Source organism: Protopterus annectens, chromosome 6.part0, assembly GCF_019279795.1.
Source record: "Protopterus annectens isolate FY-2018-M chromosome 6.part0, PAN1.0, whole genome shotgun sequence".
Lineage (NCBI taxonomy): Eukaryota > Metazoa > Chordata > Ceratodontiformes > Protopteridae > Protopterus > Protopterus annectens.
This window is the reverse complement of record NC_056737.1, coordinates 1,032,116,044-1,032,142,451: the sequence shown is the minus strand read 5'-3', so window position 1 is coordinate 1,032,142,451 and position 26,408 is coordinate 1,032,116,044. Positions and strand designations below refer to the sequence as shown.

The window sequence follows — 26,408 nt, the reverse complement described above, 5'->3', positions numbered from 1 at the left end:
TTCTTTTTATAAAATCTCCATCTGTACTCATTTCTAAGGAGCAAACCAAGTTGTCACATTTGTCAAATTTGGCATGTTTATTACTTGGAAGATTTGACAAACTAGGTCTTGAAATGTTTAATAAAGCTGGATAATGTTGCTTACGTTTACTTAACACTTCACTTATAATTTTGTTCAACAAGTCTAAGGGATACCCTCTCTGAAGAAACAAATTTTTTATAAACTCAATCTCCACACCTAGATCAACTTCATCCGAAGTCATCCGATAGGCCCTAATAGCCTGTCCCTTGGGAATATTACAGATCATGTGTTTGGGATGTGCGCTAGAATAATGGACATAACTGTTCGTAAACGTCTTCTTCCGGTGTATCTTGCTTCTAAATTTCCCATCCGGGAAATCCCATGAAACACAAACATCCAAAAAATTTATTGTAAGACCAACGTCTCCTAAAGTGAATTTCAAAAAACAATTCAACTTATTTATTTCAAAAAGAAATTGATCCACAGTTGTTTTGTTCCCCTCCATAATAAAAACCAAATCATCTACAAATCTCTGATAAAATAAAATATTAAATTTGTGTTTTAAAGGCATGAGAAAAACAAGTTCCCACCAAATCATATCAATCAAATCATATCCCACATCAAATCCTTTTAGGCCAATAGTGTCAGCACCAAACTCGGTTACGGAAGGGATTTCCTTGGTTATTGATGCCACCCTTAGTCCTATTATCACCAAACAAGAAAGTTTTTTACAAGATTCTTGGCATTTTTTAACTAAATTGAATTTGTTTGCCATTACGGCAGTCTTTGACCCTAACAAACATGTGCTTTTTACTCTAGATGTAATCTCTTTATTTACATGCATCCCACACGATGATGGGATAGAAGCTGTTCGATGTGTATTAATAGACAATGGGCAACACTCAGTTGGACAAATTGCCACTATTTGTAGGTTCATTGAGATTATTTTACAGAATAATTATTTTATTTTTAAAGACAAGTTTTACCGACAGATGAGAGGGGTAGCTATGGGGTCCCCAGCTGCACCCTCTTATGCTAACATCATTATGATTTGGTGGGAACTTGTTTTTCTCATGCCCTTAAAATATAAATTTAATATTTTATTTTATCAGAGATTTGTAGATGATTTGGTTTTCATTATGGAGGGGAACAAAACAACTGTGGATCAATTTCTTTTTGAAATAAACAAGTTGAATTGTTTTCTGAAATTTACTTTAGGAGATGTCGGTTTTACAATAAATTTTTTGGATGTTTGTGTTTCATGGGATTTCCCGGATGGGAAATTTAGAAGTAAGATACACCGGAAGAAGACGTTTACGAACAGTTATGTCCATTATTCTAGCGCACATCCTAAACACATGATCTGTAACATTCCCAAAGGACAGGTTATTAGGGCCTGTAGGATGACTTCGGATGAAGTTGATCTTGGTGTGGAGATTGAGTTTATAAAAAATTTGTTTCTTCAGAGAGGGTATCCCTTAGATTTGTTGAATAAAACTATAAGTGAAGTGTTAAGTAAACGTAATCAATATTATCCAGCTTTATTAAACACTTCAAGATCTAGTTTCTCAAATCTTTCAGGTAACAAACATGTCAAATTTGATAAATGTGACAATTTAGTTTGCTCCTTAGAAATGAGCACAGATGGAGATTCTATAAAAAGAATTCTTTTGAATAATTGGAAAATCATTGAAGGTAATTCAGACATTTTTCAAGCTTTAGGCAACAAACCCAATTTTGTATTTAGGAATGTATACAATTTTAAGAAAGCTTTTGAAACTGATCATAACACATTGAGTAATAGGAAAAATGAGGTTAAAGGTATGTTTACATGTAATAATTGTAACATGTGTAGGTTTATTGCTAGAGGTCCCATCGTTGTTATAGATTCTTATGAGCGGACTATTATGGTGCCAGAACATGTTAATTGTCGTACTGAGGGGGTAATATATGTTGCCATGTGTTGTTCCTGTACCGGGTTTTATGTTGGTATGACCACCCGTAGTCTTAATGTTCGCATTCGTGAGCATATTTACAACATTAAAACCAAAGATGTTAAAAGTGTTTTATTTAGACATTCTGTTATCTGTAATAATTTTAAAAAATTTGTTTTTTCAGTGGTGGAGGTAGTCAAAACTGATTTAAGGGGTGGTGACTACAAAAACTATGTAGAACAAAGGGAAACACTATGGCAGGTGAAATTAAGGGCTGACAAACCCCCGGGTTTAAATGAGACCATCAACATTAAATGCTTTTTGAAAGGGGCCCCGTTAGGTATTGACAAAAAAGCACTTGGTTTGCTTTCTTTATTCAATTGATGTTATATTACATCAAATCATTTTTATTTTTATTGTATTTTTGCATTTTTAATTGTTTTTTAAAGTTGTATAGGTTTTTTATATATGTCAATTAATTAATTAATTGGTTAATCAGTTCATTGGCTGTATAATAGAGTATATATATTTGATGTGTTTTAATTTTATGCTATTCTGATGAAGTCTGTTGACGAAAGCGGAAATAAAGGATTTTGTTACGCTATTTCCACTCCAGGTGTTCATTTCATTTTCTTCTTCCAGACTTTGTTCTTTGGATTTGGTTTTATTTGATTTCCCTGAGATAGATGACTTACCAAAGGATACAAAAATCCATTTCTTGGCATGTAATTTCAGTCCATGATTTTGGCACCAGTTATTTATTAGGGACAAACTTTCCTGCATGATGGCTAAGTCATTTGTGGATTCAGTGACTGCTCTGAGGCATGGCAATCTTGGAATTGGTATATATATTTTAGAGATGAGGGGGTACATGGTTTCTTGCCCCCTGGAAAAAAAAAAAAAAAAAAACAAGTTTAAAAGAGAAGAATGATGTTTGATATTCATGTTTCTCCTGTATTTTGTGTCCCAACATTTCAATGGAGGATATCAGACATTGGTCACACTTGTCATAACACAGTCTTATTCAATATGGTGACCATGTTTTACATTGTGTTAAACTGGTTTTGTAGCACATTGGCTATGCTTTTGAGGGAATTTAGCATGATTGTCTTTGAAGTGCTGCCAAATTACATTGTGCTATCATTCCCAAAAAGCTTGCTTGTCCCTCCTTATCCTAGACCTCATGCATGGAACTGTTAATTATAGTGCTGCAAATTTAAACTACAGATACTTTTGCCAGTGTAGTGTTGTTGCCATGTGATGTACATATTTGAAGTCCTCATGTGTGACCATGTGCATGGGGCTACAGTTTTGCGCTTCAACAAGGCTGGCCTTAAGTGAAGTTAAGCCCTAGCCAAAGGACTGCACGTTGTCCCATTTGCTGTCTATCTGCTCTTCCACAACACTCATACAGTCCTCTGGTACTCTCCCCTGTCCCAGCTTCCCTCCCATATACCTTCCAGATAAATCACTACAGATTACTTATTTTTCTTTTGCACATTTTGTTACTCTTTTTTAACACACTCTAATTGGCCAACCTTGCAGTATAATACATAAGGAAGAAGCAACTGAATTAAGTTGAGGGTCTGAGGGTCACCAAGCTCTCAGAAGACACTGGGTTCTATATGCTCTAAGGTGAATTTTAGAGTGTTTTTTACTTTCTAATCCAGTGATGGCCTGAACAAAAATCATGTGTTAGTTAAGAAATTCAGCCTTATTTTAAGAAAAAGAAAAGTTGTGATGAAGGCTTAATGTTCTCAGCTGACAGAACAGTAGTTCTGAATAAACTGAGAAGATAAATGCTTGCAAGAATACAAAAATTAAATCTGGGAATGTCCTCCCTACACCCCCAAAAGTAATTATAGTCTCTTTTGTTATAATAGTCTGGTGTTAGATCGGGATGTAAGTAAAATAGCAAAAGGCCACAGTCAAATATTTCAAGTTGTTACTGTCAAACATATACAGAGCATGTCTCTTCACCCAGAACCCTGAAAGACAGTCACCTCCTCTGTACCTCTTTTAGACTGGGGAAAAAAAATCAAAGACCAAATGGCCACAGTAATATATTTCAACTTGTTACTGTCAGACATATATGCCTCTTTCCTTACCTCAAAATATATCCATTGGGATACATGTCTGATATTTGATTGTGAGGAAAGTGAAAAAAAATAATCACGGTAATGTATTCGAACCTGTTGCTGATAGACAGTACAATGGCCCTACACACGCTATAGTAACCTTCTGTGCACATCTCTGAGGTACAAGTGTAAGAAAAGTAAAATAAATTACTGATTATACTGTTCCAAGCTCCCACACAAACTATAATGATATTCTTTGCACACATCTGAGCAGGGCCTGTTTCAGACTAGATGGGACAAAGGGCAGAAATTGGGGATGGAGCCCCCTTACTAAGCCTTTGTCAAAATCCTCTTATATAATTGGGGGTCTTGGGACCTACATGTTCTGGGATGCACTTTATGACTTATATTTTGAAAGCCAGAAGAGTTGTGTATGTGCTCCCCATGATTGTGTGTATCCACATATAAAAATCAGTGATATTTTTCACATATCCGCATACATTGTGACACTATCCTTGACAAGCCAGGTCTATCTCTCACACACACTCTCAAACACACACACACACACACACACACACACACACACACACACACACACACACACACACACACACACACACACACTCAAAACTGCCAACAGATAAATTAGAAAATTATAATTCGCATTCAGAGTGTCTTAGGGGTGTTGGAGGAAACCATATCACCTGGATAAAATCTACAGAGACAGAAAGGACACACAGACTGAAAACAGAAGGAACCTCAACCAAGAAATGAACCAGAGAATCATGCACTGTAAGGAAGGAATGCCATTTGCTGTGTTACTGTGCCAATGATCAACTGCTTTTAAATGCATTCTGTCCTAAACCCCAAAGGTAGTTATGTAGTGTGCACAATGTTGATTGCTGATGGAAAACTAAAGTAAATTATGTCCAGTCTGTTACCCTTAGATGCACCGTAGCACTCACTCTCCACACACATGCAATCATAAGCCACAGCAATGATGGGTGTGCACCGATTTAGCAAATATAATGCACTTTGCAACACTGCTTCCCCAGCAAAGCCAAGTCACAGACTACGCAACAGGTTAAATTCAGTTTTATCCACAGATGGCCTCTGCCCCCATCAATCACACCCACATTATTGAATGTGTGTACCTCAGATGCCTGATTGTGATTTAAAAATGGCCACTGTAAAGACTTCCAACTTGCTGCATGCAAACATACCAATACACACTAATCATGGTAAGTTATATGAATGACTGTTTAACCTGAGCAAACTACAGCAGTCACATTATCCACAGATAACTCCCTTATTTTCCTTGGCCCTTAGACGTAGCTATTATAAAAGAACTAGAGTATTATCAAGAATTCATCAAGGGGTAATTGCCAGAATTTAAAACCTGCATGACAAACACTTAGAATAATAAGAAGCTTCTGTCATTAAATAAGCTGACACCCTGAGATCCTCTATAGTCAAGATGAAAGAGGGGCAATTGCTGAGATGACATCTCTGCAGAAAAGGACTGTTTTCAGATCAGAAATGTAAGCTGTCCATGAGGTCATCTGACTAGAACAGTCTATGCTAGGACTGACACAATTATTCATGTAAGAAAGATTGTTCCACATTCACAGAGCTGTTCTGAAAGTGACATTGTTCCATGTATTGACTCCTTCATCTTTGTGATGCTCCAAATTGTGACAGTGCATTGCCTGACATGTTTTTTTTTTTTGGTCCCAGCTATAACTTATTCTACCAAAAGTGACTGTACAGTTCTTAGATTTTGAAGTTTATTAAGTCACCTAAAAGGTGGAAAGACAATACTGCTTGTTATGATAACAAAGACTGATAACTACAGCTGCTGTAAATAATTATGTATATCAGTTTACTATTCAAATGTTACACAGTGTCATAGATCTGTTAGATGAATAAATATGTGAATTGCAAATTCATGTGACAAAGCTGATATGGTATAACAGAATATAGTTGATACTATTGGTATTCTGTGTATGACTTTTATAGCTTAAGAGGAGGCATGAAATCTATAAAGTGAAAGTACCACTTTAAGACTATGCACCCATAATGCTAACCTGCATGGGGGGCATCACATGATCATTCCTGTTTCATCAGTTGATGACATTATAGTAAGTAGTTTTGAATGCATGTAGACATGCTTTTTCAGGTCTGTGTTATTCCACTTGTTCAGTAGGTCTAGGGAAGAACTAAAAACACACATCACATCATGTTACCCCAGGTAGATTACAGCTATGTTGTTGCAGGTAACTTTGCTAGTAAGAATATATGCAAATGCCCTCACAACCCCACCCCCTTATCAAAGCATCATGGGATATTTGTAATTTATTCATGAAAAATAAACATGTTTAACTTAACATCTTAAAGGTGCAGAGTGACAGATGAGTCTTTCCTCATACAATGAAACTATACAGCCAAACTTTATTAGATATGGACATGTGTCTGGCTGTCATTACAACATTTAGCTTTATTTTATGTGATCTGTAGCTAAAGTCAGAAACATCTCACCTATTAAAGATGGTGTTCAAATAGCCCCAAGGTTAAGATGCCAAGTAAAGTAGAAGTCAGAAATCAAAAATTTCAAGTTGATTCAGAGAGGACAGAGACAGAAAGGTCCTGTCAAAACAGAGACAGTTGTATATAAAAGTATTTACATCATTCCTTTTCAAGGTATTACATATTATGGGACATATATAAATTACCCTTGAAAAATGAAACACAGTGGTTCAGCAAACCATAGTGACACACAAGTCTCTTACCATGAATTCAATCTAAAAAGCCATTAGCCACTGGATATGGAGAATAAGTTTGTTGTTATCACAACTTATCAGCATAACTTAACTGAGACATAGGTGTCCTCTGAACTATTTGACTTATAAAAACAGCATAACATAAAGGTTGTTGTCTTTCGGCTTTTCCCGGTTAGGAGTCGCCACAGCGGAACTCCGGTCCGCTAATGATTGGCAGTAGATTTTTACGTGCCGAGTTGCCAGCTCTGACGCACAACCTTCAACGAAGGTACGCCCATTCACGTATGTCTCCACACAGAAAACACTTTAGCTGAGAATCGAACAGGACAACGTCTTACTGTAAGGCGACAATGCTACCACAGCACCACCACCGCAGTAGCATGACATAAAGGTAAGAGTACCTAATAACGTACTGTCTCTGCCATCTGGTTATCTGCTCTGTTACATGCAGCACCGAGATTACTGTCCAGTTACAGGAAAAACACAACTTTGTTAAGCACATTTTTAATTTAACAACTTTTGTAAGCATCTTTTAGCACTGTTAGGCATAAACAGTGGCCACCAGAGAGTGAAGCAGGAAGATTGAACAGCTTTAAAAAGTTGTAATAGACATTGTGATGCCAATTTTCTTTTTTGAGTGTGTCAGCAAGAAGTATATTACAGCTTGGTACAGAACCAGCTTTTAAAGCTGCAAGACACTTCACACTCCAAGAGTTTCTTTTTTATGCCTTTTAGTATACTGGAGCAAGTAAAGCTCCATGTGCTACAAAGATATGCATGACAAAAGCAGCAGCCAGAGAACAAAGCATCACCTCTCCTAATGTCTTCAGTCAAAGTTCACCATGGAACGTGTACCTGAGGAATGGATAAACACCACAGTTGTTCCTCTGTAGAAGAATAGCGTATCCACTGGTCCTGGTAACTACAGGCCCACCCATCTTATTTGCCTCATTTATAAAACTGCGGGGTGTATTACTGTAGAAATAATCCGGCAACCTAGTGTTTTATCAGGGACCATGGCTGAGGTGTCCTTAACATTTGAGAGGGCTGAGAGGATTTGTTCCAGGTAACAGTTTGAAATGACTGCAGACACTACAGCATTCATAATTTGGTTTTGTCAGATGTAGGTAATGTCTCCTTAATATTGGTAGCTTCTTTGAAAAAAAGACAACAAAGCTCTAGATGAAGATACAGATCCTTATCAATCTTAATTCCCATTTAACCTGTTCTCATTTGTCATGTCATTGGATTTAAGATTTAATTTGGCATTTATAACTATAAACAACTCTCCCAATTAGAAAGACCCCAGGATTTTATAACCAAACAATTCCAGTGTTTAATAACTTCTGTTATTATTTTATCCTGTCTTTATTTTCTGTGGCCCATAAGCTCCTGTGAAGTGATCTATGCCTTGCCTTCACAGCCATGTCAAACCATGTTGTTTTACAAATCCCATCACTGTCTCTCTCTAAAACACCTAAATTGGCTTGAATTTCCCCACCAGCTTCTTCTCTCTCAGCTCCAGATCATCCATTCTATCCTACACAAGCCTTCCTACTGCCCGGCACTATCCCCTCTCATCTCCCATTACTCTCCCTCCAGACCTCTCCGAAGCTCTAACCAAGACCTACTACAAATCTACAAACCCAACTCTAAAGTTGGACATAACATGTACAGCTATCACCCCATTATTGCCTGGAATAGGCTCCAACTAGAAATAAGGACCCTTACACATCCTAAACAATTTAAGGCAGCCACCAAAGAGCACTTTAAAAGTCACTGGTCCTGCCACTGCACTCTCCCTCCTTAAACATCCCCTACTTCTCATACCTTAATCTACTTTCTGCCCTTAACTCACTCTTCTCACTAGCTCTCTCTAATCTTCCTTGACTACTCTTTCTACTGTCTTCTAAAATCTATTAAGCAAATTGCCTCAGAGAACATTCTATTGTAATTGTCTTGCCTTCATGCAACTACATCATGATAAAACTGGGTTTTTGTAACCATTTACCCCAAAAACTATATTCATCTTAGACATATTTTATTTTTATACATCTTGAAATAGTTTTGATATACTCCTGATTATTGACATTGTATAACATTGTATTGCTACTTAATGCCTTGTAATAATCCTGAAACATTGCTGTGTAATGCTAATTTATAATGAAAATTGTATAAAATGTTGGAGCTTTTCTACCCGGGGCTCCACTGAAAAAGGGCTCTTCAGCTCAGTCGGACAATCCCGGTCAACAAATGTAAAATAAATAAATAAAATAAAAAATAAATATCAACAAGTCTGACCTCAGGGATAAATTCTTCTCCCAGCACACCCTTCACATATGGAACAAGCTTCCCCTACATATAAACCCTGAAAAACCATGGCATCATTTACATTTAAATTAGGTGAATTGATGAGTTCCCGAAATTCAGTCCCATGATTCAATGGCTAAAAGCATCTAATTGTGTCACGCTAAACAATCGCATCACAGTCCTTCCTATACACTTTCCTCTACTCTTAGGCTGAATTTCCTGTCATCCATTTTTCAAACATATAACAACTTGGTTATGATGAGACATATTATCATAACCCTCTATGTTATTAAAGAGTGACCGTATGTAGCAAAGTGAGAATTATTGTGACTTTCCTGAAAAATATCATATTATGTAAATTACAAAACTCTACACAAAAATATAGATACTTGTTAGGAATCCAAATGACTTCCCAACTGCAGAAATGGTTCTGAAGTTTTTACAGTTCATTTTTAATACATGAGCATGCAACATTTCAAACCTTTAATGAAAGCTAACATTAGAGTTTTGATGTGATGTCCCCAAGTTTAATGAAGGTGAGGGTGGTACTCACCTGAAGCATAGTCATTACAATGAAATTTCTAACTGCTTCAAACAGCTAGGAGCACTTGGTTCTTCTGTGATCAAGTGCAAAGCTAAGCCGCACAACACAGAGACATACAGCACAACACAGTTCTTATCCTGCTTTTCCAAAGTCCCTGTTCCTAGACAGTTTGGATAGAAAACACACATTTGGGGAAAGATCCCCTAGTATGAATGGAGAAATGAAAACTTAATTTGTAATATTAGAATACGTTTCTGTGTGCAAGTAGATTATAAAGAGATACCTCCAATAAGATGTTTCAAACAACCACAGATGCTAACACCCTTTCTGCAGAAATTCAAGAAAGCTTAGTATCTGGTATATACTGTGGACCATGGAGTTATTCTGCAGCATGGGGATAACATTTTTAAAGATATTGATGTGATCTGTAGATGGAAGACATGATGAGCAGTAAGTAACATAAATCACAGCAATCAGGCCATCGGACTGTTAAGATGCACGTAGTTACTGAACATATACTGTATTGTAAAGGTTTTGTACTTCCATTTTTAGTCAATGTTGCATTTAATAGTAATTAATCATCATTCTTTAAAGGCTTATGCACACACTACAATTGCTGGCACTAGAGACTTACCAGAGCAGTCGCCAAATGTTGCATGCTTTTTGCCGTGATGTGGTTGTGCCACAAAACAATCGATCGAAGCCCTGCAGTCTGCTGCTGCTGAAGACCTTTGCAGATATCTTCCATGCCTAGGAGACAGAAACAGAGGCATTATGCAAGACAAAAAATGATTTTTGAGTTAAGTAAACAAGTCAGAAAGGTGTAGTTGGGCCAGCAGGTAGCATTGCATGAATTCATTTCCAGATGTGATACCTAGGGGTTTCCCATACTGTTGCTACTGTCTACCTTGTTTCATTTTGTTCTTTAATTATTCATAAACCTCCTATTAGAGTAATGTTTCACTGCAATAATATTACCAGGATACAACTGGATACTTAAACATCATTGGTCACTTTACCAAAACACAGTTCACGGTTGGAAGAATAGTGATACAGCTACTAAGATGTTCGTGGTGTCTTGCAGTACCAAATAACGTGTAGATGTTACTAGCAAATGCTGAAAAAGTTGTCAAATTTAATGTTCATTTATAGTTTTTGTAACTAACAGACTTGTTGCTTGTGCGATTCATTCCTAGTATTTATATAAATAAAGTAGTTTTTACATGCAGTATCTTTTGTGATTTCAAGGTGTGATTGTTCTTTTAAAGTAAACAAAAATATGTAATTAAAAAATCAGGTATGTGCCAATATCACAATGCCTTAAGAGTACGTTGGACATGTTTTAAAGATAGAAAAGTGGTTGATATACTGTAATTTAATTATTAAAAACAGTGTTCTTACTTTTCAAGTATGCAAAACCATTGCCTCTTCCATTGTATTACCAGCTCCCCTATACGAATTCCCCGTCGTAACAGTTATGCAATCTACTCAGCTAGTCAAATTGGAAAGTTGTTATAACAAAATTGTCAAACTTTTAGCAGGACTGCTCATCAAAGAACACCACTTCTTAACTCTTTCACAGTTACAGTGGCTAGAATTTCCTAATATACTCCTATCTACACAGTTGAAAGCAGCATATAAAATGCACAACAACCCTGACAAATGTCCTTTAATCAGACATATCCTTTAGTGGTATGCTCCTGTAAGACAGTAACAATAGAAAAAGAGTGACCTTGTCCTTAAAAATCCAGTAATCACTTTATTCAGATTATATTGCCAAATACTTGAATGCTCTATGAACCTCACTGCAATAAGCCGCTGCCCTCTGAAAATTCAGCACCAGCACCCCTGCCTCGCCCACAACGCAGCACCTACAATCGAGCTGGATGTCCTTCTGCTGCTGCACCTGTCCAGGATAACCTTTGCTCCCATTCTGACTTACTTTGTAACTTAGTATCTGAAACCCTCATTAAGCATTCATATCTGTATTCCATATGTTCTTTCTCAGATATTCATTTTATTAAATAAATTACAAATTAATGCATTAAATACACATCCCTAACACTCGCCAACTGCAAAAAATACTTGCACTTAGCTTATATATAATTTTTTTTTTTTCTCATACATTTGTCCAACTTTAAATCATTTACATGGACAAATAACACTTACTATACAACATGATTTACTCACAGTCATCTGGAATAATCCCTCACCTACACATCTTAAAAATACTAAGTAGAATCAGATTTTCATTGATTATTGCATATAGACTCTCTAATGTTTGCTTTCTGTACCTCATCATAACTATAAAACTGCCCTAACTTCTTTATCAGCCATCATATGACTGTGTATTTGTGTAAGGTCTTACAGTTCTTTTATATAAAGTAACTGCATTTTAACTTGTTTTTGCTTTTCTACTGCATGCATCTTCATGAATAAATATAGTGCCCCATAGTGCCTTTTTTAGGCAAGGCTCAAAAGACAAACCCATCGCCGTAAATAGCGCAAGTAACAAAAAACTGAGGGTAATGCTACTCAATGCCAGAAGTCTAAACCTCAAAATGCACTCGAGGCACTCCTCAGTATGGAGAAAATCGATATATGTGCAGTAACAGAAACCTGGTTTAAGGATCCAGAGAGCACCCCAGCACTACCTGGCTACAACTCATACCATACATTTCGGCCACAAAACCCGGACCGAAATACAAAAGGCAGGGGAGTATCCATATTCATCAAGGATACCCATACCTCCAGGTTAGTGGCACAGCACGATGCTTCAGATCATCCACGTGCAACTAACAACGGGCAAAATTGCTATTCAAATTATAGCTTGCTACAGATCACCCACCATGTCCCAGGACCCCCACTCTGCATTACTGGAAACACTGGGAAACATAAAGGTCCTACCAAACACCCTGATATTGGGTGATTTCAATTACCCAAACATTAATTGGGAGAACTACACAAGTACAAACTCCCTTGCCCAACATTTCCTAGAATTTATAAACTCAAACGCCCTGTATCAACTGGTCAACACCCCCACCAGAGATGACAACATATTGGACCTGGTCATCACCAACATGGGCGACCAGTGTTCCACACCGGATGTCAACCCCTCGTTGGTTAGATCTGACCATAAACTAATCACTCTGGATATCCACATTCCACCACCACCCCCGGTCAAAGAAACCAGTGTGAAGAACTTTTCAAAAGCAAACTTCATGTTACTTAAGACCGAGATGGGAAGTTTCAAAGCCCCCATGCTAAAGGATAATGCTGTCCAAGCTGCAAAATTCTTTACTAATGCACTTAATGGGCACCTACAAGAATGCATGGATTGTGCTATCCCAAACAAAACCAAGACTCAGTCATCCAAGAAAAGGAAACCAGTCTGGTGGACCCCTGCCATAAACAAGCTATACAATAGAAGGAGGAAACTAGTACAGAAAAGAGTAAAATCCCAAGAAGGGAAGACATCCCTGATCAGTATCAGCAAGAAAATACGTTCGCTCATAAAATCATCCAAGGCTAGCTTCAAAAGAAAAATTGCCATGGACTCCAAAGATAACCACAAGGCATTCTTTAGCTATGTCAAGAATCTAAGTGGCAATTCTCAGATCTGCTCAGAGTTAGTGCAGAATGGCACAAAATACACTGAACCAAATGATATAGCCAACATCCTGGCAGACAGGTTCAGTGCAAACTTCACCCCCCCCCTCACCCCCAAAAGGGCCCATAACTATACCAGAAGAATGTAGTGCCCCTGAAATCACAGACAGTCAGGTTAAAACAGCCCTCTCTAAAGCCAAAAACACAGCATCAATGGGACCGAACGGTGTCCCAGGCTGCATCCTACACAAGCTCAAAAATTAACTAACCCCTCACCTAAACACACTGTTTAAACTCAGCCTCTCCACAGGCTATGTGCCCACAGAGTGGCGCACAGCAACGGTTATTTCGCTCCACAAAGGTGAAGCCACAAAGGACCTCGGGAACTATCACCCTATAAGCCTGAATAGATTGGTCTGCAAAGCTATGGAGCACATCATCATGGATCTCATTAACAGAGACATTGGGAACCTCCAAACACTGGACCCTACCCAGTTCCGCTTTGTTAAGGGCAGATCATGCCTCCTAAACCTGGTGGACTTTTTTGTGAATATTACCAAGGCTATAGATGAGGGAAAGGTGGTACACACAGCCTACCTAGACCTCGCAAAGGCCGTCAACACCATTCCCCACTCAGGTATTATAGACAAGCTCAACAGCCTGAACATAAACCCCTACATCATGAGATGGGTTGCCAACTGGCTCACGGACAGAACCCACATGGTAAGAGTTGCAGGAGCTAGGTCTGATTCTAAACCGGTTACAAGTGGTGTTCCCCAGGGCTCAGTCCTAGGACCCCCTCCTGTTCGGCATATACTTCTCAGTGTTACAGGCAAGCATGGAAGGACTATGGCTGACCAAGTTCACAGATGACTGCAAACTAGGGACTATTATTGACTCTCCGGCTGACACAGACATCCTCCAAAAGGGTCTCATTGAGACAGATACCTGGTGTCAAAACCATGGCCTCAAGCTAAATGCCAAAAACTGCATAGTCATCCCCTTTGAAAAAAACAAAGTACCCACAAACTTTCACATAGGTGGTAGGCCCCTAAATATGGAAGATGTAATAAGGGATCTGGGGACCCAGATAGATAGTAACCTCTCCTTTGATAATCACCTTGCCAAAGTGGTTAGAAAATCTTTCTTTTTGGCCCACCTAATCACAAAAGGGTTTGCATCCAGATCGAAAGAGGTCATTGGGCCCCTCCACGCATCACTCATCAGACCCATCATTGAGTACAATGCCCCATTTGGGATGTACCTTACAAGACACCTGCAACAATTGGAAACACCACAGAAGTACGTCACCAAGAGGATCACTGGCCTCAAGCAGATGCCCTATGCAGCTCGACTGAAGAAACTCCAGCTGTACTCGGTTGCATACCGCCTACTCAGAGATGATCTCTGCATGTCCAACCCAGAACTGATGTACATGCTCCACCTAAAGAAAATTATATCACCTCGAGCCACACGCTCCAGGGATCTAAACCTCACCACAACAATAAATAGGATGTGCTGGAGGGATAGATTCCTGTCCCTGACACTTCCCATGCTCTGGAACCAGATTTCAATCTACATTAGGCAGAGCTCCTCACTAACCCTCTTCAAGAGAAACCTTGACGAGTGGATGGGAAACAGAAAGTTTACCCCAGGGATCACTTCAATGGCTCTGCTGGACAGAGGCACAGGGAACTAATCTAAGGGGGGGCAGCGAAAGCAAATACATTCTGGCTAGGCTTATAAATGCCTTCGGGCAGACAGCCTAGTATCTACCTATGAACCTATGAACCCATATTATATACATGCTCTGCTATATCATGCTTCCATGTGTAAAACATTTCTCCTTGAGTCTCTGTCACAAATGGATACTACCCAAAATAAAAATATAATAAATAAAACAATCAAGTTCTTCTAGAAAATGTTAGCATTTTCTTATTTTCTTTTTCTCAAGAAGTGACTGTGATGGAGACTATTAATTTAAGTACTGATGTGCAATGGGGGTAGTTTGCTTCCTCTCCATGTAAAATGTAGCTATGTAGTGTTTTCTTGATTGCACTGTGATGCGAGCAAGTCCCTCATTCAATGTAGTTGCAGAAACAAGATTTGGAGAATAGTGCTGTTTTAAACTCTCCTTAACCCACTAGGCAGACTTTATTTTAAAACATGTAAAGGTGATTAAAAAATAATTCATTACTTTCCTATTTATTGAGTGGAACAAACATTTAATAATATGAATTGACTAAATTGGACACGTATACAGCATTAACTAATTCTATCTTTTCAACACAATTGGCATCAGTAAGTCACCTGTGTTAAGGCTCTGTATTATCAATGAACTTCTCTGGCAACATTTTTTCTTCTATTCTCACTACACATGAGACACATCAGGAGAAAGACTCAGGAAACCCACAAGACTGAAGGGATATTGCAAAGGACAAAGGTAGCAAAACTCAAAAATAAGTAGTTTACAGGTAGGCTACTAGAGTACCTTGGGAATATAAAAATTAATAAGATGGCTAGCCCTGTTACCTTACATTGTTCTTCTTGCCACTCTAGCGACCCAAAGGATTTATAAGCCTGCCTTCTTGAGGAAGTAGAAACTAATACTAGATGTAGTAAAAGCATGAATGATTTACTGAGTTATCTCCATTCTGAAGCAAAATTCTTAGTCCACTGTATTTTAATATTGAATGCAAATTAAAGTATGTCATTGAATAATTCTTATTCCTTGTGTTCTGACTGATACTTTTTTAATGACCATTATTTATACTGATTGGCATTTTTATTCTGATTTGTTTACTCCTCTAAAGCCTTTGCTGTGATGCCAGAGGTATTAATAAAACATTTCTCATTCATCTTTTTTCAATTTGCCATCTTTGCCATAGATGCATCAAGACTACCCCCTGTTGCCTCCCTTTTTCACCTCAGCAACAGAAATATTAGCACAACATACCATATTCCAATTTCAAACCACTTCAAGGGAATTAACTTAGGTGAGCACCACAGGATAAATATTTTTAAAGAAGACATTTTGATCTTTTCTGAATTGGAAATTATAGCACACATGCAGAACCAAATTTGAAAAGGCAGAGCTTCATTTAAAGTCCAAAATGTATGTGCTTAACATAATGTTTCTATATTTTTCAGGCACCCCTTCTAATAATTTCTTATGATAAGAACATTCAAACATTTAACAGGACTTAATTAAAATGATTAAATTAACATACCAAAATTTAATTATATTAATATATTCTGTAGTCACAGAACATCTGATGTAAAATATTAGATTTAACTATGATTAAATGATAAATTATCACTTTGCCACTGATAAACTACTAGCTGAATGCCTAAAGCTTGCAACTAATGTCATTGCATAACCTGCCTCATTCCTAATAAATTCATCAATCCAAAAAATCGTACATAGTACCACTCCACAAAGGAGGGAATTCCAATGAGTATTCTACCTATAGGCCTATTGTCATTCTGTCTCTACTTTCCAAAATATTAAAGAAATACTGTATTTCCAAAACCAATTACTACACAGTATTCTTGACCATCTCCTCTATCCCACACAGCATGGATTCCAGCCTTAATGCATCACTAGTACTGCCCAACTCAGTTTCACCAGCATCATCAACCAATGGCAAACTTGTCGCCTCACTATTTTTTGACCTTGCAAAGAATTTTAGACTGTCTCCTACAAGAAACTGCTAGGAAAACACTTTGCACTTGGTCTGTCCCTTTCTACCCATCAGTGGTTTCACAGCTATCTCACTAATAGACCTCAGTCAGTAAAATGGACATCTCGCTACTCATGTTGTGGTGCCTCAGGGATCCATATTAGGTCCCCTCTTTTTCAACCTATTCATAAATGATTTGAATGCTGCAACTAAACACGCTACCCTGATCCAATAAGTTGAAGCTTCTACCCTCATTTGCTCTACTCACAACCTGTCTGCTCTTTATCAACTTACCCATGATTCATTTTCTTCCATCAAATCATGGCTGACAAATTTCCATCTTTTTCTTGATGCCAAAAAAAAAATAAAGTAGTTTCTTTACTTCCAGGTCGCAAGCTTCACTCAAAATCAGGTATACCATCTCCTCTTCCAATAATACTCAGATAAAAGTAATCTTCCAAACAAGGCTAGTAGGGGTGACATACACATACAACAAGCCATTCAAAAAACACATTATACACTAGGAATGTTATATAGATCTAGATATTTTCTAAATGACCACAGCAGCAAGAATATCGTGTCTACCTTTCAACTCCATATCCTCTTATATACCTTCCCAATATTTTCCAACCTCCAGGGTTCAAGAATATTTATAGCAAAGTTACTATAAAATAATAGAATTCACTAATAACCAGCCCAATATGTCTCACTATTTTATACTAAAGTATTCACAATTAGTTACTGCCCATAACTTAATACACAGCCCTGACAGTTGTCATAATCTAAACAAATACCCTCCAACTATATAAATCTAATAGGTGCTTTTGTTCTAAAGATCACCACCTTCTCCTTATGCAAAAAGCCAATAACTGAGCTGTTGATGCTTTATACTGAATTATCATCTCAAAAACTTAGTACTTGATCCCTATTACAGCCAGACTTATCAGCAACATCCCTAATTACCTTCAAATATGGGCTAAAATAATGTTTGAAGCAACACTGGATCTGTCCCTATTCTTCCCCAGACTGACTGTCTAGATAAATACACTACTAACAAAGACAGATCTGTAGTCATGATTCACAGCACATCATGATGTTTGATGTGGAATAACACTGCTCCATACTAATAAACAGTAACACTATATACATATTATTTGCAATGCATCATGGGGTTGTTTGATACACTGACTTATACAGCATTCTGAAATATGCAGTGTCCAGTCTACCTCCAATACTTTATACTATCAACAGGGTTTATCCTGAATTGTGAGTAATTTGACTGGATATCCTTCTGTACAAGACCTATATGTCTAATACTTTAATACTTGTACATAAATACAAGATGTCTATATGCTTATTGCATAACAGTTGTACATAATTACCAGAAATACTACATAAAGTGTAAACGTCTGTTATATAAGGGTTGCAACTACCTGATCTAATAAACAATTTTTTGATGTGTGTTTATAATGTACTATAATGTTAGTGGATATTTTCTCTCCACAGCTCTGCTGAAAAGGGTTTGATACTCAGTCAGACATTCACAGTAAACTGCAAATAAATAAATAAATGAATAAGAATTTACAACCTCCTGATATGAACTCCTGGTGGTAGGCATATTCCACATTTCCTTTATTTTGTGAGTTCTTATATGCTAAGATACCCTGCATCACTAAATAAGAAAATGTATTTAAGCCTTTAAATAGTAGTACCCACTTGTCCAATGACAACATGGCTATTAATATTTTACCCACATCTGATAGACGGCTTAGCTCTGCTGATTCTACAGCACTGCATTTGAGCAGCACCATTGCACAGAGGCATGATGGCTCACCTGCATTCTGAGAACCTGTGCCATATGGGCAAATATCAACCTTTACTATAAACTTCCACTAATCATGATGAATTAATCACTCATTTCTCCATACTCTCATCCATATCTGGTAACCCTACAGCTCTGGAAGTTCTAAACCATAGGATGCCAACTATCATAAGTTTAAAGCACATATGCCTTAGTAGATGAGGCAAAAGGCTTCCTTCAATAGATGGGTATACTTACAAACTTTAGTTCAGTTTCATGAGATCTTGAGATCTGTTAAATGAAATCCATGGTTTCATATACTATGAGCTGTTTTCGAACTAACAATTATGTCCTTTCATATTCAACTGGTAACAGCTTCACATTAACTAAACAACTTTAATGACAGATGTGAAGGTGTTACCTTTGTCATATCAAGCAAATACCGTCCTCATGCAGTACCTCAAAAGCCTTCCAGGCAGCAGGCAAACCCAGTTAATTACCAAAAATTGGAGCAACAAACAGCTAAGACTCAGCACCCCTCCAATAAATGTAAACTGGCAAGCAACTTTAGCAAGGAAACATCCTTCTAAACATTTTCAAGTTCTATAGATAGCACTACAACAACTGCCAGTCTCACAGTTCTAAAAGTAACAGATCAGGTTACCTGGAAGGGTTCCTTACAAGCTATATCTCCTCATATCAGGTCAACAAAAATATTTTTTCCAGATACTTTTAGTGATCACTCACTCCCTTCATGTATGGTGCTGCATTCTTCCAAACTCCCTAGTCTGATTTTTACTACAAAAAATAATTCCAGTTTTAATTATGAAATCTATATGATCCATCTAACCCCTATATATATAGGTTCCAAGTATTACATATTAATAGTGATGATAGTTGTTGTTGTTGTTGTGTCTTTCGGCTTTTCCCGGTTAGGGATCGCCACAGCGGAACTCCGGTCCGCTAATGATTGGCAGTAGATTTTTACATGCCGAGTTGCCAGCCCTGACACACAACCTTCAACGAAGGTATGCCCATTCACGCATGTCTCCGCACAGAAGACGCTCTAGCTGAGAATCGAACCAGACAGCGTCTTACTGTGAGGCGACAATGCTCTTAGAATAAAAGCTGTGGCTGAAAAGGTTCTGCTCAGATCGGCCTGTTCTCCCAAATACCAAATGAACAAATAAATACATTATTCCATGTTGCTTTTGATAATATCCTTAATGCACATGATTCTGTGTGTAAGACTGGTGTGAAAGGATGGTCTTACAAAAGCATAATATTAGAGTTCAGAAACATTTCTGTCAGCTAGAGGTAAAGATAGGCTTAAATGCAAAGTATGTAGGTCTCTACAGGACACAAAAAATACACAATTATAGTGAAAATAATCAATGATGAATAAGTTAAATGTTATTTACTGATGAAAGTCCAAGGCATGATAACTCAAAGAAATAGTCTTCCATCACAAATGATTGATAAAAGACTAACAGAAACCATTCCTGCACAGATCAGAAAATATATATATATCTTTTGGCAGTGGGTAACCCACATTGCACCAATTCCATAGTCACACTGTACTGGGGAAAGGAAGAAACTGTTTAAAACAACATACAGCAGTCAAACGAGTGATCCTAATGGTTACATTAAAGGCCGTGCGAGGAGAAGGAAATCAAACAGTTGTAATTAGGTAGGTCAGTATTCATCACGCTAACATTGTACGACCCCAAGCAGGTTCAATACTCGACAGTGTCTAAATGCAGTTAGGAAGCAAGTGCAAATGCTGCTAAATGGAATATTTTCTGCTTTTAAGAGAGAGCATTGTGACCTTATTTGCAGGAAAAGCAGTGTAGAATAAAATTCAGCATTGCAGAAATTACCCCTTTTGTACCAGCAATAAGAATACTGCAACATCAGGTCCCTTATGCTAACATTTACATTTGTTTGTTTGTGTGCAGCTGAGAAAAATCACCAGGAAGTATTATATAAAACTGCTACAGCAGCCTTAGCCTGATGATTCCAATGTCTCATGTGTAGTACCAAAATAGCTAAAGAATACAACACCATCTGGACATACTTTCTCTGTAAATTTATTGCATATCTCTTGTATTATATCAGCTCTTTGGAAAGAGGTCTTGGTTAGCCTTCTTCAACCAGGACAAGTTTCAAAATTGCAAAACATATCATAAATATTTACCAAGCATGATAGTATGTATATATTTTTTTAGTTTTGCTGTTTGAGTCACCAACTGATAATCACAGTGTGTTCCCCATATTCCATGATGTGCTTAGCTAAAGCATTTTTTATATCATCCTTTCTTATATCGCATAGATGTCTCATCACTCTTTCTTTAAGCATCTTGTAAGTTTTGCCTACATAAAAACTTTGGCAATGATTGCAGGTAGCTAAGTAAACAACATTCCTTGTCCTGCAATCAGTATGGATAGTGGGAAAAACCTTTTCTTTTAGGGTTCTACAGTCCATTTTCGAAAATGATAGGGGTGGGAATATAGTGAATTACACTGAAAAGTAGAACTTTCATGGATTTTGAAATTGCAGGCAGACTGTTATCCAGGTCTGAATTGCTTTGTGTCACTAAAACCAGCCCTTTTAGAGCGTGATTTGCAATATTAATTGCTTTTTAACTATTTGACTAGAAGTGTGTTTTGATTGGATGTTGTATTAAATATTCATTTATCTGCTTGCTATAACATGAGATGAGTTTTTTGTTTGTTAGATCTGATGAAGCATTTGTTGGGAAATGCAAAAGCGCTAATCTTCTATTCTTTTTATTAAACTTTTATGCTCCTTACAACCGTGGTGTTCCTACTATTTTTATTTATTTTTTTAATTTCAGGGTGAACCGTTTATCAGAATTATCAGTTCTGAAAAGGTATGCTCACCAGAAACTTGCAGTGTCCGAATGGGGGGGGCACTATAGGAAATTGCATTCTGGAAGGTGGTGTTTTTGGCTCTTTATGTTGACAGAAAACTCCAAAAATTATAGCTATTCCCTTGTATAGACCCATATGTCTACATAGGGCTCTTCTGAAGTCACTTGAAGCAGCACTCCATGTACAATTTGCAAAAACATGCAAACATCATAAACTAGCAACACGGTTTCAAACAAGTACACAGTCCTGGTATTACTTTAAATGCTGCACTTACGGTTATGGCTTTTACAGAGAAGTTAAAAAAAAAATGTGGAATCTTTTTAGATTTTAATACTGCTCATCAGACAGGACTCACAGAAAGGTTTGTAGATAAAGAGCTAGACTTCCATAAACACAAAAAATGTTTCATATATATTTTAGCAAGCAACACAGCTTCAGAACTAGCACCACACTATCTATCCCATTAAAGCTTAAAGACTTGTCCTTCAAGAATCAACAAATTTTTTTTTTGTCTTCATAGTTTTCATTAAGCTTGTACAAGCCTCATAAACTTACTTCATGGCAATTCAGTAGACTGAAGGCCTGACTATAATCCCTTCATATTTGTCTCCCTTGAGTAGTGTATCATGACTTTGCTGTTATAAAATGTTGGCTGTGCCAATGTTGGCTAGCACTAATTATTTGGAAAAAAAAGATTGTTTTTCAAATGCAGTAGTTTCTGTCTGACAGAAATCCTGTTCTTAACCTGTCATCCTTGCAAAGAAGAGCACTGAAACAGTGGCTCAGTTTTGATACCTTGGGTTTCACATAGGTCAACATTTAAATTCCTTCACAAATCAACACAGCTATTAGTAGAATGGCCAAAACAGATTTTTTTGATAGGGTGAAACAACTCATGACATTAGAATTAGAGCAGTCACTTTTTCTATTCATTATCCTACCTCTGGTCACTCACTGCTCTCCTATACTCACTGAACCTACCAAACGATGAATTCCACAAGCTTCACTTGATATGACCATAGAATACCAACACTTGCAGCATCTAATCACCCTTGTGTTTTCAAACTGGCATCACTGGAGAATGGATTAGGATAATATCAACTCAGTAATACATATGAACTAATATACAGAGAATGGCTGAATGGCTAATGCAGATCTTTCCTAAGTGTTCTCCTTCATTACTTAACGATGTTTGTTAAAGAGAAACTCCATCATCGAATGTTGTTAGCCTTGTCCTTGAGTTATTTTTCTCCATTCAGTATTACCTAGATGTTATTTACGTTCAGTTCCACCTGCCACGTATCATGAAGGCCCCATTATTCTCTCTATTCAGATGTCTCATTGTTTGAGATAGGAAATTTTCTCAGCCAGCACAACCTAGGTTAGACACTAGAAATTGTCTAATTTTTACATTTGGTTTCTGCCCATAATTTACACCACGGGACTGTCTTGCTGAGGACAGCAAATAGTCATAAACAGCTAAAGTGAAACTATTTTTCCAAGGGGTTAATTGTTGGAAAATCTTTATAAAAAATCAGGATGAGTTATAATGCAATGTTACATAAGCAGAAAGGTAATCACTCACATGCATGACCGGTGAACTACTGATTTTAATTATTTATTTAACTACAAATGTAACCCAATCAGTAATCCACAGGCAATCTGCCTTTACTAAGTCTGTGAAATGACTAACTCCAGTCTGTTATGATAGAGGACAGCTGACTTTCACACTCTTGACGTGGAAGAAGATTCTAAATTTTTACTTGGACAAATGGATAAATTCTATGTTGATGACTTAATAAAAGTACAGCTTCGTTTTACAGAAAATGAAAACAACGGAAAAGATTAAATAGATATGAATAGCACTGCCTCAGGTTGAAGTACTGGAATGTGAGGTTTCAGATCATCAATTCACAAATGACTATAACAATCAATAATGTGGATTTATAGTAAAAGACTATAGATGTGTCCCTATGTAAGTTATAGATCAAAACTGAGTTTCCAAATCTTAAACAATAGAAGTTTTGTATTAGTATTAAGTTGTGCTCATTGCAAAGTATAGAGATAAATTATTAATTTGTTAAACTCAGTGTTTCTGCTTTAAATGAAGCATCACCATGCTATAATGTGATAAATAAAAGGGGTAACTGTGTGACAGGAATCATGTAATGCAAAAAATTCTATGCCTAATTTAAAAAAGAGACTCTGACAACATGCTTAATTTTGTTATCGAAGGTTGTACTTGCTAATCCTATAGGAAAGTGCTGCATCGTGAGGGTAGACTTGACAGCTTGAGTCAGGCATGGGTACTGCAGCAGGCTGTCAAGTCTGACACCTAAAGAAGTGTGCAGGGGGGAGACTCTGTCAACTATTGAATGACTACAAATGTATAGTGTAAGAAAGCCCAATATTTTACTTTGTGACTCTTTAAGCTTAACAGTAAAAAGGAACAGAAGAAACTTAGTTACTTACCACAGATCAGAATAATTCAAGAAAATAATAAAAACAGTAGGGTATCAGAAGCTGTGTAAGATTCACATGTCTCATAGTTATATAACTGGTGGGGGATACCATCATCATCATCATCATTATCAACCTCCTTTCCCCATTTATTTTTGACATGGGGTCAAGATGTCATGTCAACTGTCGCCATCTCTCTCAATTCAATGCCACTCTCTTACTATGACAGTTATGCCTGACTGTCCCAGGTCTTCTCCCACATCTCTTTACTGGATGCCCTTATTTCCTCTTGACCTTTTCCTGTCTGTCCGAAATCTTCTTCACCAGATTTTCTTCTGCTTTGCTGCATGTGTACCCAAACCACCATAATCTGTTCTGGTTGGCCATCTATGTAATTGGAACTACTTTGGCTTCTGCTCTGATGTCCTCATTTTTACATCTGTCCCATAGTGTGCATCCTACCACCCTTATCAGGCACTTCATCTCCATCACCTGTAGCTTTCTCAACTGCTCTGCTTTTATTGACTATGTTTCTCTACCATACAGTAGTACTTGTTGTATCACTGTTTTGTACACCTTACTTTTTCAGATTTTTGTGCATTTTTCAGTCAAACATTACACTGACACTCTGTGCCAGTTGGCTGTATCCCTTCTGATTCTAACTTCGACCTCCACATTTAGACTTCCCTTCTCCTCATCCAACCTTCCCAGATACTTGAAGCTGTTGACCCACTCCACCATTTACCTTCAGTCTCAGTTATCATCTTCTCATGTCCCCCATTTGCTTCTATTACAAGAGTCTTTTCTGTACTCAGTTTCGTACCACGTACCTTCAGTTTTGCACTCCATTCCCCTATTCTTTGCTGAAGTTTTGCTTAGATTCTGCCTGTAATGTCACATTGTCTGCATGCAGCAACTTTGTTGATCTGTCCCCTCCAACCTGTTTGTTAATGTAGTCCAGTATGAACAACAGTGGGCTCAGAGCTGAACCCTGTTGCCCACCCACTCCCACTGGGAACCCCACTGTGAGTCAGACTATGTTTGCACTTGAGCCATTGGGTTCGTGTAGATAGCCTGCACTAAATTTACCAATGTTTCTGGGACATCAAACTATTGCAGGACTACCCAAATCGGCTTCCTCTGGACCCTGTCATATACTTTCTCCAAATCAAGGAATGGAGAGTTGCACTCTTTCCTCATCTCCAGCTTCTTCTGAGCTACTTGTCTCACTGTAAACACTGGGCCTGTTGTGCTGCAGCCTGACCTGAATCTGAACTGCTCATCTCTGATCTCACTTTCTTCTGTTCTGCATATTCATTTATCATTCACTCTTTCCAGAACTTTCATGCCGTGTGACAGGAGTTTTATACCTCTGTACTGCCCACAGTTGTGGATGTTCCCTTTGTTCTTGTACACTGGCAGTAGTATGTTTATTGTCCAGTCATCTGGGCTATGCCTTTCTCTCCATACTGCCATGAGTACCCTCAGGAGCCATTTCTGCCCTCTCTCATTCAACATCTTGAGCATAACTGCTGTCACCTCATCTGGGCCAGCTGATTTCCTGGACTTCATTTTCCATAGTACTGTTCTTACTTCTTCTAAGGTGGGCTCCTCTTCTTCTTTCATTGTAGGCTGTGTTTGGGACAGTACAACCTTTGCATGTTTTTCCTCATTCAGAAGGTACTGGAATTACTCCTTCCATTTGCCTTCAATGTTCTTTGGACTGGTGAGCAGGTTGTTGCTGGCATCTCTTATGAAAGTTGTCTGACTATCCTCTTTATCTTTCTGTGTTTGCCTTGCAACCTGATAGACTTTCTTTGTGTCATTTACTGAGTCACTTTCCAGAAGCTGGTAGAATACCTCTGATGCCCTGTTGTTTGCTATTACAACTTTTCAACTAGCCTCTTTATTAGCCAACCAGTATTCTTTCTTATCCAGGTCTGTTTTCTATCTCCCACTTTTTCCTGTACTCCTTCATCTATTGACGACTTTCTGGAGTTCTGCATTTCACCACCAGTGTTCCTTATGTATCGTGTTTCCATACCTGGCTCGGCCACATACCTGTTCGGTAGTCCTCACAAATGCTGGTTTGAGGAGCTGCCATTCTTCTTCAACTGTAGCCATTTGTTTTTCTTCTTGAACTGCTTGAACTCAGAGTAATTCCGTGAACTCTTGTGCTCTCTCTCCAGTCATCTTCCAAGTTTCCAGCCTAGTCTCTGTTTACCTTAGAGCCTTCTCTGACCACTGCTTGCAGCTGATTGTGGCAACCAGTGGTTTATGCTGTGGGCTGACT

The 26,408-nt window shown here is 37.8% G+C and overlaps 1 protein-coding gene across 1 annotated transcript in view; it reads right to left on the bottom strand.

The window, feature by feature from the left end:
- LOC122804663 (protein phosphatase 1 regulatory subunit 37-like) overlaps positions 1-26,408 on the bottom strand; it is a 1,708,176-nt gene that overhangs the window by 1,059,572 nt on the left and 622,196 nt on the right. Inside the window, exon 8 of the mRNA XM_044074645.1 lies at positions 10,302-10,417. Within this exon, the coding sequence (XP_043930580.1) occupies positions 10,302-10,417 (116 nt within the window). The remainder of the gene's footprint in view (positions 1-10,301; positions 10,418-26,408) is intronic.